Raw genomic sequence first — 15,000 nt, forward strand, 5'->3', positions numbered from 1 at the left:
GAGGCAAACCAGTGGGCTATTTACAAGTGCAGATGGGAAGTTGAACCAGGGACTACCAGGAACAAATTCAAAGAGTAGTCAGAGCGAGTCTTGAACCCGGGATCTCAGGATCTCAGGCGCCCTAACCACTGGGTCACACTGCCTCTCAAGATCTTAAAGTTAGTAATGGCGGACCATTAGGTTAATTCCAGTTATAATCAACAGGAGTCTTTTTTGAAATCAAGGCTTCAAACTTTGGTCGCTTAATGTTTAGCTAACACAGTTTTGAAATCCAAAGAAAAATAAGATTTTATTTTTTTGGTCACAGGGGCACTTAAAGGAGAAGTTCACTCCAAAATGACAATCCTTTTTTAATTGATTAATGGAAAGTTCATGAGGAGAACAGCTTTAAACCATAATTTCAATCTTGAAATAGCTTTCTAACCTTGTGAAATCCTTGTCAAAAATACACACATGTAGGCGGCCATCTTGGATTATGCGTGACGTCATTGAGCTCAACCTGAAGTTTTGCGGGAAGCTTGAACACACAAAGCTGTCGGGATTCCTCTTCTATTTCAGGCATGCCTTTTTGTTCAGCAACATAAATTGCTCAAATAGGTCAAATAGACTAAACACCGTTCATGTTGTTCACATTTTCGAGCGAAGAGGGATCAGATCAGCTCAATGACGTCAAGTATAATCCAAGATTTTTAACAAGGATTTCACAAGGTTAGATTGAAATTTTGGTTACAAGCTGTTCTCCACATGAACTTTTCATTAATCGATAAAAAAAGGGATGGTCATTTTGGAGTGAACTTCTCCTTTAAGCCTGTTATTCACTGGCCACGCAAACATGCGTACATGCGCCAACTCAGCAATGCGTTTCTTAGTCCGCGACACCAAATGGTCTCTACGCATGCTCAGATTTTGACTGCTGTGCACCATTCTTCGATTGTACAGCCGACAACTGAATTTAGAGTAACTTCACAAGCAAAAGGCTACCCACCACTCTTTCGACATAGTTCCCAGGAAACGTTCCAAACAAATTGGTGCGAGCAGAGGTGCCGACGAACCACCCATCATCACATTTCTCCAACACAATCACTTCTTCTCCCTCTTCAAGACGCAGCTCGTCTTCATTGACAGGTTCATAACTGAACATCGCACGATACCTGGAAGAATTAAAACCGTTTTAAGCTCATGCACTGAGCTGTACTTCCCGATTTTCTCTCTGTGATTGGCCATTGATTCATGGTTTACCAGTCACTACACACGCACGATAATTACAGTGATTCTTGACAAAGCTGATGAGACAATTTCTAAGACACACAGTTCAGACACTGATCACCCAAAAACCTTTTACGGATCCATAAGAAATTAAATACAATTTAAGAGTAATAGCAGTCCAAGAATACATGTGTAAATAGGCAACGGCGCTTCTGTCCAATAAAGATGCAAATATTGCGTCATATAATTGTCAGGAGACGTCCGCGGGCATTTTGAACGATGCAAGTAAGTGCTAACCTGTGAAGGAAGGCGCTCGAGTTCAACTTCAGCTCAGATCACCAACTGGTTCTGTGTGCAGTGGTCTCTCATTCACTTCCACACGTTTTCAAAAGTCACAAGCGTTACAGTGCGACGCGCCTTACCGTGGCCACCCAACAAACTTTCACATTTGACAATTACGTGTAAATACGTCAACTCAAACAACGCATTCAACGGTATTAAACTACAACCGTACGAACTTTGGAAGGAGGGGTGACTGTGAATCAAATTCATTCACCCTGATTGACGTATAAGTATTAAAAAACTTTGTTAGATGGCCACGGTAAGGCGCGACGCACTGTAAATCTCAACTAAGGTTGTCATTCAATTCCTGTACCTTTCTCCTTGTTCACTTCCTATCCTTGGTTCGTCGATAACTGCATGAGCGACCACGCCTGCACCAAAACGAGGTTCAGCTGGTTCCTCGATATACTTGACTTGTGTTGTTTTTGCAGCAGTGGCCTGGCCTGCGTGCACACCACCGGAAGGACTAAGTGATAAAATCAAAACTATCATTATAATGGCTGGACGCTCGGATCTGACGAAAATAATCCCAGCCCATAAATAGGAAGGTACACCTGCTATGTCAATTCCAAGACAGAGCCTTTTTACAAGGGTTGCAAATCATATTTTCCACTGGAAAGTTACGTTCCTGTCCGCTGGGTAGCTGTTCCTGACCCCCTTGGAGAAAATTGAAATGCAAAGCTTTTGCTTGGCTCACAAGGTTATCAGTCCACGTGATGAGTTAGTTCTTGTGATCGACGACCGTAATTGGCGTTAGCTTTCAGAACAATTCCATACACAATGAAAGAAGAGGAGATGTCTTTTTCCTCGGTAGAGTATCGAAACTTGAAACCTGAAGGTCATAGCCTCAAAAGAAGTACGGGGTATATGCGGTTTACCTCTTCGTTTGGGCCAAAAGAACGGAATAGTATTCCATTTACTGTGCTCCTGATTGCAGAGTGAATGGAATAGAGTACAGATTGTCCAAAATATACAGCACACACGTCTTAAAAGGGGTTACTTTGGCGTAAAAATCGTACGCGCCCACTGATGAGTTCTAAAGTAGTGTCCAGGCAACTCAGAACATTGATGCTCAAGTCACCTGCGCAATAAGACCCTTCCCTTTTCCATCTCGACCCTAGAGAGCTCTCTTATCTTGACTAAGGGAGAGAAGAGCTCTGGGGAACCCTGAAACAAAGTGTCTTCTCATTGGTTTAGTTATCTGGGGCCTGTTTCAGGCCCGAAAAGCCATTTGTGAAACTGCCAACCGCTTGTTTTGGAAAGCCGATCTTTTGACATGTTTTCAAGGTAACAAAAAGAAAAATAACTGTGAAGTTTGACGACTTAAATCCTCTCCGTTCTTGAGATACAAAGGGAATTGTGACACCCGAAAATGGCCCGTAAAGTTTCGGGACTTTCGAGAAACGGGCCCCTGGCCTTTAAATGAAAGAGAGGCTAGTGTTGACCTTGTTATGATACCGACCGACCTCCTTTTTGTATGTTAATGATGTTGTTGTCATACTAATTAGTAAGCATTTACATAAGAAAAGAAGTGAGGTTTATATCAAAACAAGGTCAACTCCAGCCTCACTTTCATTCATAGGCCAGGTAACTAAGCACTCAACTGTAAAATGATCTACTGGTGCATTCATGTTAGCACGAGGAGTGAGCAGGCGCCGTAAGGGTCAAATGGCCAATTCTTGGCTATAAGAAACCTACGGCGTATGTTCTCCTACATAGAGTTTCCCAGAGCATCGAGTCGATCCGAGGCTCTGGTGACGAGAGCGTTCCGTTTCTAATAGCAGAGTATTCACTTGGAAGACGGGGACTGGCTCCAGGTCAAAGGCAAAAACCAGATAGAATCAAACCAAATACAATAACGACTAATTATACCCAAAAGAGAAAGCTCCGCTTTGAAACACAAGGTGATGGGAAACCCACATGCCCATGAAAATACCACGTAAACAATCGTTATCTCCGACAATCCCGGAAGCACGTAATTCCCATCCCTTTGAAAAACCTTCTACCTTTCTTACACTACTTATCCTCAACTTCAACGAGGAGATGAAAATGATTTCAACTGAATGCACGCTTTCCAAATGTAAAGCAAGTTATTAAGTTAGATTGTCCTACCCTCTCGTCTGCTGGTGCTGATGTCTCTGATCATAGCTGTAGTCTGTTCTTCCGTAATCCGGAGCCTTTACAGAAAATCATAAAAAATTGACTTAATAAACGCCAGGTGGTGTTCCAGTGGCTACACGATCAGTTGGATTAGCCTGAGTTGCAGGTGTTCAAACTGGAAGGGGAAAGGGCATCGGGTTACGGGGTATGAAAAATTTCATGCGCGCGAGAGCGCGAAGAACGCACTTCGTGTACTCGTGCGCACGAAGTTCTTCCTATCCAACCTCGTCTTTCTCTTTCCCTTCGAACGCCAGTCACCCAAGCAACAATTGGATTTTCAGGTGGTTGCACTGGATTCCAGTCCCCTTCTGGCCACTACCTGGAACTCCACCATGCTCTGTGAGGCTAATTGGTTGTTTTTGTTTTTTTGCAACTTGGGGTTATTAATCAAAAACTAAATTTTCCCGAATGCTTTTATGCACACTGAGTTCGCTTGAAAGAAGCTGCCCTTACACGCCAAAATTGTAGGCTAGTGAGCCTTAACGTAGGAGGCAGTGTGGCCCAGTGGTTAGGGCGCTTGCCTTGAGATCCGGAGATCCCGGGTTCAAGACCCGCTCTGACCACTCGTTGAATTTGTTCCTGGTAGTCCCTGGTTCAACTTCCAAGCTGCACTTGTAAATAGCCAACTGGTTTGCCTCCGACCAGTTGGGATTCTTAACAGTTGTAGTTGTTGTGTTCTGTTGTTTCGTTGATTGTGTTTCATTGGCCCTGAAAAGCCCCTATGGGGAGCGGTCAATTAAGTATGTATTGTATTGTATTGTACTTTTCACTAGATCCAACCGTCTGAGGTCTAATCGGTCAGTTTTGAACGTGAGTAATGACGGACCTTGAAATCCAGTCAGGTAAAATCTGAAGAAAAAAGGAAGTGATTTACAACAATTGTTTCCTTCTTCCCTCACCTGCTCCACACGGACAGACTGGGCGGGTTGCACTTGTTCCTGTCGAACAACTGCGGAAGAAAAACATGGAAAATTGTTTTTAATTTATAACCTTGTAAATTAAAAGAACAAGTGAAGTCATGCATATGAACTTATACTGTAGCAATGAGACGACAGTGTAAATTAGACAGAAAAATTCACTCACCTTGAACTTCCGGTTCCCTGTAAACCTGGTAAGAAAATACTGACCATCACTGATCATCGTAAAAAGACATTGAACGTGTTCAAAGTGGGAAATGTTATCGATAGCCGATGATAATGCATGGTAGTTGGTGGCCAAAGGGGATAGAGCGAGTTTCAATCGAGTGTCGTAAAACCAAAACCAAAACCAAAGTAATTTTTGGCCAATCAAAAAGGTCGGAGACAATCCAGTAAACCAATCAAATCTCGAAGTAATTACACGTAGCCGACACAAAGCGCGGGAAAATGTGCACGTGCGAGCCACGATTGGTTTCGGTTTCACTTCTAATTGGTTGAAAAAGTGGCGCGAGAATTTTGAACCAATCACTGAGTGAAGTATTGCAAAACCAAAGCAATTCGCTTACTTGAAAGCAAGTGGAGCTATGAACCCCGCAGTTACGAACGCAGTTTCAGCAATTGCGTAGTGCGTAGAGAAGCATGAACAATTCAGGACTTAAACGGGATTAAAAATCCGTGACAATTTCATATATCGTTTCGTTCGTTGATTCTTTCATCATGGGAACATATGAACCCACAAATGACCAGCTCACAACATCAGTGGCTTCATAGCTCGGTTGGTGGGAGCGTCGCACCGGCATCGCGAGGTCAGGGGTTCAAATCCCGTTGAAGATCTGAGTTTTTCAGGCTTTTCTACGCAATCGTTATAATTGCGTTCATTGCTGCGAGAATCATAGCTTCACTTGATTTCATATCCGCACTTCAATATATGATTCATTTCATATAGAACCAGTCTCAATCGAGTGCCGTAAGAGCAAAACCAAAGTAATTACTTTGGCCAATCAAAAAGAACGGAAACAATCCAGTAAACCAATCAAAACTCGAAGTAATGACACGTGGCCGACACAAAGGGCGGGAAATTGTGCACACGCGAGCCACGATTGGTTTCGATTTCACTTCTGATTGGTTGAAAAAGTGGCGCGAGAACTTTGAACCAATCACTGAGTGAAGTAATGCACAAACACAGCAATTCGCTTATTACTTTCGACACTCAATCATTGAAAATCGCTCTAGCGAAAGCATCTGCGTATTAACCTTGGGAAACGAAAAAAGAGATGTGGAAATGAATAAAGAGATAAAAGTTGATATATACAATAGAAAAAGAGAGCAGATCCTCCATATTTGGTTCAAATTCGATGAAAATTTATTTAAAACCTATTATTAGTTTCTTTGTCATACTACGTGGTTATTTCAAGGCCAACTCTGTTAACTGAGTTTTTGTCGCGACGGATCAAGTAAAAGGGAATAGACGAAATTGATGAATAGTGATCTTCGCATTTAGCTGGGCAATTTTAAGCAACTGAGTCTTCTAAACACCCGAAAAATACAGCTGACTTCAATGGGATTCGAACTGGATATATACACAAAAGGAAATCGATTAAACGAATTGTATCTGGCTTTAAAATAAAAAGTGGACTGGGTAAAACAAACGTTCAATAACTCACCTCTAAGTAACTTGAGGGTACAATTCCTTTCCTGTCACCCACCCGTCCCTCGTACCAATTACTGTCGACTTTGCGAACTAAGGCAATGATATCTCCCTGAAAAAAATATAAACAACATAGCTTATATTTTCAGCTCCAACACTGAAGCCACCCACTCTCCAAAGGTACACAAAACAGCTGAGTGTACCACATCTGCCAAATGAGATTACTCAGGGCCCGGTTCTTCGAGAGCCGATTCATTTAATCCAGGATTAGCGTAAACTTTTGTTTCATGTTTTCAACTTTTTTGTTACAGTTTCGTTTGCTAATTTTTGTTTTTCAAGATTGACTTCTTCTAATGGAAAGTTTTGCCGAACATCAGTGTTGAACAGCAGTTGGGAGTAGAGAAATAAACTCCTTTGTTAATTTTAATCTGGGGTTAGCATTGATCGGCTTTTGAACAAAAAATAAAAGTAAGTTAGAGAGTAGCACTGTCTTGATTATTAAAGCTGCTTTAATAGACTACTTCGACGATATGGCGGCGATTTTGAATTATATTGTTACAATAGCTGTTATGGGATGCCCATGCAGGGGGCAAAATCCATATTAATTTGCCCTCTGAGCATCCCATAATACCTTTTTAAACAATATAATCAAAATAGCTGCCGAATCGTCGAAGTACTCTATTTCATGTGATTTGAATTGACTTACAGAATCCCAAATTAGTAGAGCAAGTGATTGTGGTTGTTGCTGCTGTAAATGCATTGATTTTGTAACCGTCAATCGGCGTCAAAATTGTTGAGACATTCTTATCCTTTGGGATCTATTTCAAGCTCGGTTCGAAAATGCCCCCTTCCCCTCACCCCCCCCCCCCCCCCCGGGAAAATGTTGGGTTATTTTCTGTTTCCTACGAGCCTTGTCAACAGCGGTACAACACTGATTGGGGGGGGGGGGGGGGGGGGGGGGCGGTGGGGCGCGGCAACCCGGAAAGTCTTTTTTGGACTATTTTTTTTTGCAAACAATGATTGTACTCTGTTGGCAAACTGTCTTAACTAATTTTGTCGCGGATTGTTGGTGCATGAAACTTTGTGAGACTCTTAAAGAGCCCCGCCGAACAGGGGCCAAGTACCGTAGGCCTATTGCCTGTCTATCGTGGTATATTGTAGTTGAATGAATAGACCTTATTTAAAGCCCCGTTCAAACGGTCATGATAGTTGATGATAGTTGATGATAGTTTCAACTATCATTCACTATCATTGACTATCATGTTTGCGATCAAACGGTCCATGATAGTTCATGATAGTTGACGAAATCGCGCAATGTGCTGGCGTAGCTAACTGGTACCTAGTCTCCTACCGCGCGCGATTGTAAACAAATATGGCGGGGATTTGAATTTGAATTTCGTGGCTGTGTATCAGCCGAGAAGAGCAGCTATTGCCACAATTTTAGTGGTTTTTTAGCTTTTTTAGCTTTTCTCACTTTCTCGCTTTCAGCGTCACTGTCGTCCGAATATTCGTCCAAATTATTGTTTTGTTGTTGCTCACAGGATGATGGCAAACTTGCGGTAGCCATATTGCATTGAGCCCACCTTGGTTACCCCCGCTGACCGAAAAACTATCATGCACTATCATCCGCTCGGTTAAACGGAAAAAACTATCATGAACTATCATGTCGAATTTGAACATGTCCAAACTGCATGATAGTTGATGATAGTTGATGATAGTGAATGATAGTTCGTGTTCAAACGTGCGTGATAGTTGAAACTATCATCAACTATCATCAACTATCATGACCGTTTGAACGGGCCTTAATGCTGGAATGTACTAAAGTTAAGCCCTGGCCAAACTATCGAACAAAGTTGGATTCAACGCTCCAACTTTGCTCGACCGTTTGGCCACCCAAGTTGGAAGATGTTCGTCCCACATTTTTTTTCGATCAAGTGATGGATGGAGTTTGCTTTTGATCACACATTGCGACCAACAATTCTGCTCGACGTAACAATGTTGCGTTATGAATCGAGTCACGTGCGCGCTGCTAGCCAATCACGAATCGCTATTTTATTTTGAAGCCTAGGCTTCTAGCATTATTTGCAACAAAGATGGCGGACAAGGATGAACAGCCAGAAACCTTGATCTACATTCCTTCAGTTTCTTGCAAGCCTGCGTAGCTGCCGGGATATTTTATCGCGAGATTATTTCAACACGCGCGAATAAATCGATGGTTGCTGCATTGTGTTTTGGCCGCGAGTGAAATCAAACTTACTCGTCACCATGCCACTCGTGAAAACACCGTCAGAGGAGCAACCAGCGCTTTACTCGCGCGTTTGAGTAAATGCCACGATAAAATACTCGCCAGCTACGCAGCCTAATTTCTTGCTTGAAGGCCATAGGTACAATAAAAAAATACAAGGTTCTTAAAGTCCTTTTTCTTCAAATTTTGAAAGTGTGTCTGCTTAACACCAGTCTGGAGAAATTTTGAGCTTTGATTTTTATCCAAAGGCCGTTCACTTTGAGTGTAAGTTTTGGATTTCCCGATCCGCCATTACTCACGTTCAAACCTGACCGATTGGACCTCAGAGAATTGGATCCAGGTAAAAGTAACGTCAAAGGCTCACTAGCTTAAAATTTCAGCAAGTGAATGCAGCTTATTATAAATGCAAAGCGCGAGTTTAAAAGTCTGAAAGCTCAAAACTTCCGTGCTGCATATTAATTCTGCGGCGTACACACGCATTGCATTCTTAAGCTAGTAAGACTTTGACGTCATTTTCTCCTCGATCCAGCTCTCTCAAGATCTTAAAGTTAGTAATGGCGGATCATAGTTTTGAAATCCAAAGAAAAATAAGAACTGAATTTTTGGTCACAGGAGCACTTTAACACGCACCAGCCTGCCGTTTGCCTATTGTTGCAAAAGCAAAAATAAATCCCCACACAACTTACTCAAAACGCTTTAAAATCGGAGAGAGAATAAAAACGTGAACGAATGAATAATCGAACAAATGAAACAAGGCCAAAGGTCCTACCTTACTGCATGGCAGTTCTCTAGGCGTTTCTGCCTTGAAGTTATATCTTACTCTCGCTTCACCCTCTACGTTCACGTTCTTTGTTGCTTGCTGCGTCGTGGGACGCGGCGAAATCTGTTGAGCCTGGGGCGCCTGTGGTGGCTGAGAGTAGGTTTTCGTGGCCTGGCGCTGCTGCTGTGCCGCTGGCGGTGATTGTTCTACTATCACTTGGACGCGGGGCGCCGTCTTTTGTCTTGCGGTAGGTGGGGATGGAGGTCCATCGTCTTCATCTACAGGGCGCACCTGTACATAAAGAATTGAGCACATAATTAAAGGGTCTATGTCACGCTATGTTGTCTTTGTGAGGAATACTGGAAGACGTCTTGAACCGTGATAGTAAGTAAGTCATGGAACTGCGGTGTGACACAATTTCCCAAACGAACCATCATCGTACTTGAGAAAGCAACTACAGCAGTTGTGAAGGCGACTATAGAAAATCCAGGATTTCGGTAAAGCGCTGTTGTAGGTACGGAGCTACTTACAGTGGCCATGCTTGCTAACAAATTCATCAAACTCTAAATGAAAAAATCAAACCTCGACATAATTAGTGGGGAAGATTCCTCGTCTGCCGTTGAGTTCACCATCAATCCAGTTCTTATCCACCTGCCGCCTTACGTTGATGATATCCCCTTTTCTGAAGGACAACTCCCTGTAACGTTATAAAATTTGGCTTTCAGTAATTGTCATAAAAATAAGCTTCAACAGGAGCCCATCTGGAGCGTGCAACTTCCATACAGCGTCTGCGAAACGGCGTTTTCACAAGTAGGTTTATTTTTAGACTAGCCCTTCCCGCGAATTAGGTCAAAAAACAAAGGCAGTTCCGGTTCGGTGACCCTATGATGTCAGCTTAATTTCTTGTAATTGGTCATCGGGCTCCTGTCGGAGTCTCATTAGCGGGAAATTCAATCTATAAAATAACCTTTCTTGTGAAAACGCCGTTGCACGAAAATAGGTAACTTGCACGCTCCAGGTGATGGGCTCCTAGCTTCAAATGCTTTTTAAGGGCGGAGCTTGGTACCAACTGACCCCCGCCGTCCACCGTTGTGCTCCGGGTTCGATTACCAGACTTGATTTCATGTGTTTCATAGAGTGTTTTCACTCATGTGACCAGTAAAAAAAAACCCTTGTTTTTCCAATGAAACAAAAGAAAACGTTTGCATGATAATAGAGCTCAATTCCCGGAGGATTAGTTGGGGACAACTACATGGTCGCCGGTCTTTTGTTTAGGGACACCAACATGGCCGCCGTGACGTCACGTCAAATCTAAAGCAAGATTTCTTTCTTTTATCTTCTTCAGTTTTCTTCCGCTTAAAGAACCTCTAAACCCACATATTTTTTACTGTTAAATAATACTTTTATTGTTAAAAAACTGTTTTACCATTTTCAAGATACGTTAAGACAGCGAAACTGGCCGCGGACGCGACTGGGGGGTGGCGGGTTGCATGGGTCTAGGGCCGATTTTATGTTACAAACTGTTTTTCATTCGTGTTTTTGAACAATTTTGCACTACAAAGCAATTGTAGCATGAAATGACAAATACAATTATCTGACTCGCGGTCGTTGGTCCAAATGACTTAAGCTTCACGGAACTTGCGTGATAAGTTTGACGCAAAAATAGGCGAGACTTTGCGGCTTGTGTTCCGGAAACAGGGCGCATAAGTTCTGCGGCATGTGTTCTCGTCATGTGGCGCAGAAATTCTACGGCATGCATTCTGGTCAAACAACTACGGTGGTAATTTCTCAGCAAAACAAACATAGTTTAAGATCATGCAGTAGGTTTTTCCTAGATTTAAAATAGCAACAACGTACAAGAATTGAGTATTTCCAGTGGTCATTTTAAGAGCTGCTGTTAAGATCATGCCTCACGGCATTAACTTTCTATTCCAAAAATGGTGTCGCTGTGCCCTGCAGTGGGGTATTAGTGTTTAGGATAGTGTAATGAAAAGTCCTTTTTTCTGTACAGCCAAATTATGGTTTTAAAAAAATTTGAAAATTCACCATCTTCACCTCTATAATTAATACTCTCTCTGCAAACTTCAAGGGGAGAGTATCAGTTTGCTATTTTTTGCTGAATAACGCACACAAGTATAGAAAGAAGGCCCTATTTTTGCGGAATTTGCGAGTTTGGAAAACCACAAAATTGTTTGGAAGGCGTTTTTCATGTTACTAACGGAAAATATTTAAGTTTATGTGCAGTTCAAAAACCAACTATTTTTTCCCTTTTTTTAATGCAAGCTCAATGCAAGTTGACTATAAAATAACAACATTTTACAAAACAAAGGCATTGGGTCTTGAGGACGCAGTTAAAGTTGTTTTTAAAATGCGTTCAAGGCTGGCTGACACCTTTATTGTTGCATTGATCAGTGGGAGAACGCTTGATGAAAACATTCCCCTGACAAAACAAAACGAATTGAATGAAACGTCACCTGATGAGCCCGATTGTAGAAGTAGCGAATGCGTTAAAACGAAATATGAACTTGAACTCGGGGCTTTAGATGCCATGGTCTGCGAAGCTGGCGACAAAACGAGCCACGAAGCTGCAAGGGAAATGAGGGTTCACTTCCCCGCGCCATTCCCATGTCACTCAATGCCGAGTTCTCAGTGTTGTCATTCAAAGACCACGCTACCTGGCAAACGACTACAAATTTTATCACAATTGCTTGTAATCTCGCAAACTCACTGGCCCATTTGCCGTTGTCGATAAGAGTCTAGACAACGATGCTCGCGTGTTGCTCGCGTCACTGTGTCACGCAACAAATCGAATTTGGTTTAGCGTTGTCTGTGCTCTTATCGACAAGGATAATTGTCATCACAGTGCTCAAAACATGTTGTGAACTCACGAGGCGCACAACATTTTGGCCACTGTGATGACCAATATCGTTCTAGATAAGAGTACAGTCACTACAGACTATGCTGAACCATGTTCAATTTGTTAAATGACCCAGTTATTAAAAACTAGTGCTTCCCATCAACCACGCGATAGCTTACTTTTCAGTTTGGCCGTTGAAGCTATACAAGGCTCTGGCAATAAACTGCGGTTTGCTGGATTCTCTTCTCGCCCGCTCTTCTTCCTCTCTCCATTTTCTAGCGACCTCTGCCTCAAATTCCCGCCTTAATCGTTCTTCTTCTTGCTCTCTCTTTCTCCTGATATCCTCCTCTGCTTCCCTCCTTCTTCTTTCTTCGTCCTCTTTCCGTCTCAGTTCTTCTTCTTCTTCTTCTTCCATCCGTCTCCGTGTTGCTTCTTCCTCTTGCCTTCTGAATACGTCTTCATCAGATGGTGGTCGCTGCCTGATCTGCAGCTCTTCTGATGCTGTTCTTGTTGGACCCTAACGAGAAACTTTCAGTATTGAGTGCCATGTACATAACTTTGGCCAATCCCATGCAACAAACCAAGATATGTCTTGAAGCATAAAACTGTAAAAACTAACGATAAAAAAGGTAAAATCCGATGTTTCGGAGTAGTCATGACTGCATTATCAAGGAAACATTAAATCAGATAATGCAAATTACAGTATTTAAATCGATTTTTGGTGCGAAAAATTAACAAGGGTGCGAAGATTAAGGTAAATTCTTCGCACCCTTGTTAATTTTTCGCACCAAAAATCGTTTTAAATATTGTAATTTGTATTTTCTGATATTATGTTTCCTTGATAATGGAGTCATGACTACTCCGAAACGTCGGAGTTTACCTTTTTTATCGTTCGTTTTAACAAACCAAGACGTTCGAATAAGCCAATCATGAACGCAAAGCAAATACATGCAGCCGGCGCTGAGCGCGGGAAAACAATGCGGGCCAATCACAATTGGGTTTGCTTTTACCTCAGACTGGCAGTGATTGTAACGCGAGATTTGAAGCCAATCTAGAGCCAGCGTAGTACTGTCAAACCAAAAAGAATGCGGTAACGTGTGGCTAATGCAGTTAACCTCAAAGAGGAGTTTTATATGACGCATTATAAATCATTCGCTATTGTTGGTTTTCACTCACGTGATCAACAGCCATGTTTTTCAACGAAAACAAAAGAAAACGTTTGCATAATAATAGAGTTAAATTCCCGGAGGATTTGCTCGGGGCTCCAACATGGCCACCGTTTCTTTGTTTAGGGGCTCCAACATGGCGGCTGTGACGTCATGTGAAAACCGAGAATATTTTTAAAATCGGAGTTCCTTTTTGTCACCAGCATTGCACAACACAACAACGGTTGAATAATTGTAAAATACTATAAACCACCGCACAAATGCTAGCAAAACTACAACATGAAAAGGGAAAGTGATTCTCACACTTCATGTGGCTTTAACGGGATTGGAACCCATCTCTGCGATGTCGGTGCAACGCTCTGCCATCTGAACTATGAACGCACTCAGTTGGGAGCAGGTCAATTTGTTGGCCTTCTGTGTTCCCGTAGTAAAAGGACTCGATGAAATGAGCCAGCTTCGTACCCTCACGGTTAGACTGGATCTAGCATTAAATGAAGGCTAATGCAGATAAAATAATTTGCATGTGAAAAGATTCCCCCGCATTAGCGGCCATTTCATGCTGGATCCAACAACATATCCACATCAAGATACGATGACTTACTTGTCGTCTTTGAAAGCGACTTTCGTACAGGCTTGTGGCACTGGGCGGTAGATATTTCTCTTCCATTTGAACTGTGACAGATGAGGGAGATCTATTTTGATCAATGTACGATGAGGGCGGTGAAGAACTCATTGACATGGGTGCTATGGAAAGTTGCGGCTCTTGAAATCTTCTCTCTTCACCCACACTTCCTGTAACGGAAGTGAGTTATTAATTATTGTTAAATTTTCGACCTCGGATAAGCTCTGATTGGTTCACTCAAACTCGGTTATCAGCTCATATCCCTTCAGTTTGACCTTATATGGTAAATGATTGCGTTAAGCGTAGCTAAAGTAATTTTTTTTTGGCCGGAAAGCGAAAATTCTCTTTGAATAAAGCCAAAAAAGAAAAAGAAAAAACTTTTTTTGTGGAAAGTTTGGATCAATTCCGACGTTTAGAAGTATAGTAGCCTACGTCTGTCTGACCACAAGGTATTACACAACATCGCATCTTCATCAAGTTTTCTCGATTTCGCTAGGAATTTCTCGCTTTTTTCGTTCGTATTTCGTACTTCCAAATTTTTGGAGTTTAAGGGATTTAATAAAACGATTATTCCATTCGCGGTTGTTGGATATGAGACTGGTTATAGCCAACTCGGCGCTACGCGCCTCGTTGGCTATTTACCATCTCATATCCAACGCGCGCTCATGGAATAATTGTTAAATATCTAAAATTAATTGAGTTCTCATCAGTTTTCAGAGAAAAGCGAAATACGAAGACCGTGAAGGCATTTGCACATGCAGCTGGATAGCTAAGCTTTAGTTCAACTGAGTCTTTCGTAAAATCTGAGATCGGATAGCTGTCTATGAACCTCCTGAAGGTAGTGAAGAGGGCGACACCAAACAACAAAAGCTCCTCCTTTGTCAGCTGGTTTGATTACCACGTCAGCGCGTTGTCGTAGAGTGCACAATGCCTCCCTTTCAGAGTGTGACAGATTAGTGTACCGACGAGTAAGAATCTCGTTAAAATTAAGGGAGCTGACAAATCTACGACAGCGGTCATTATATATTAGGGAGCTTAAGCACGCGCGTTTTTGAGACGCGGACGGCAACCGGAAGA

At 42.3% G+C, this 15,000-nt stretch overlaps 1 protein-coding gene across 8 annotated transcripts in view; it reads right to left on the reverse strand.

Moving 5' to 3' along the window:
- The window catches only part of LOC138032147 (sorbin and SH3 domain-containing protein 1 homolog), a 44,371-nt gene that overhangs the window by 3,884 nt on the left and 25,487 nt on the right, over positions 1-15,000 (reverse strand). For all 8 annotated transcript variants that reach the window (XM_068879753.1, XM_068879751.1, XM_068879752.1 and 5 more), the window contains 10 exons: positions 13,903-14,093; positions 12,315-12,652; positions 9,861-9,975; positions 9,288-9,569; positions 6,290-6,385; positions 4,792-4,816; positions 4,608-4,657; positions 3,661-3,725; positions 1,862-2,014; positions 986-1,151 (listed from right to left, as the gene is read on the reverse strand). In XM_068879753.1, coding sequence (XP_068735854.1) covers positions 986-1,151; positions 1,862-2,014; positions 3,661-3,725; positions 4,608-4,657; positions 4,792-4,816; positions 6,290-6,385; positions 9,288-9,569; positions 9,861-9,975; positions 12,315-12,652; positions 13,903-14,093 — 1,481 coding nt within the window. The remainder of the gene's footprint in view (positions 1-985; positions 1,152-1,861; positions 2,015-3,660; positions 3,726-4,607; positions 4,658-4,791; positions 4,817-6,289; positions 6,386-9,287; positions 9,570-9,860; positions 9,976-12,314; positions 12,653-13,902; positions 14,094-15,000) is intronic.

Source organism: Montipora capricornis, chromosome 14, assembly GCF_036669925.1.
Source record: "Montipora capricornis isolate CH-2021 chromosome 14, ASM3666992v2, whole genome shotgun sequence".
NCBI lineage: Eukaryota > Metazoa > Cnidaria > Anthozoa > Scleractinia > Acroporidae > Montipora > Montipora capricornis.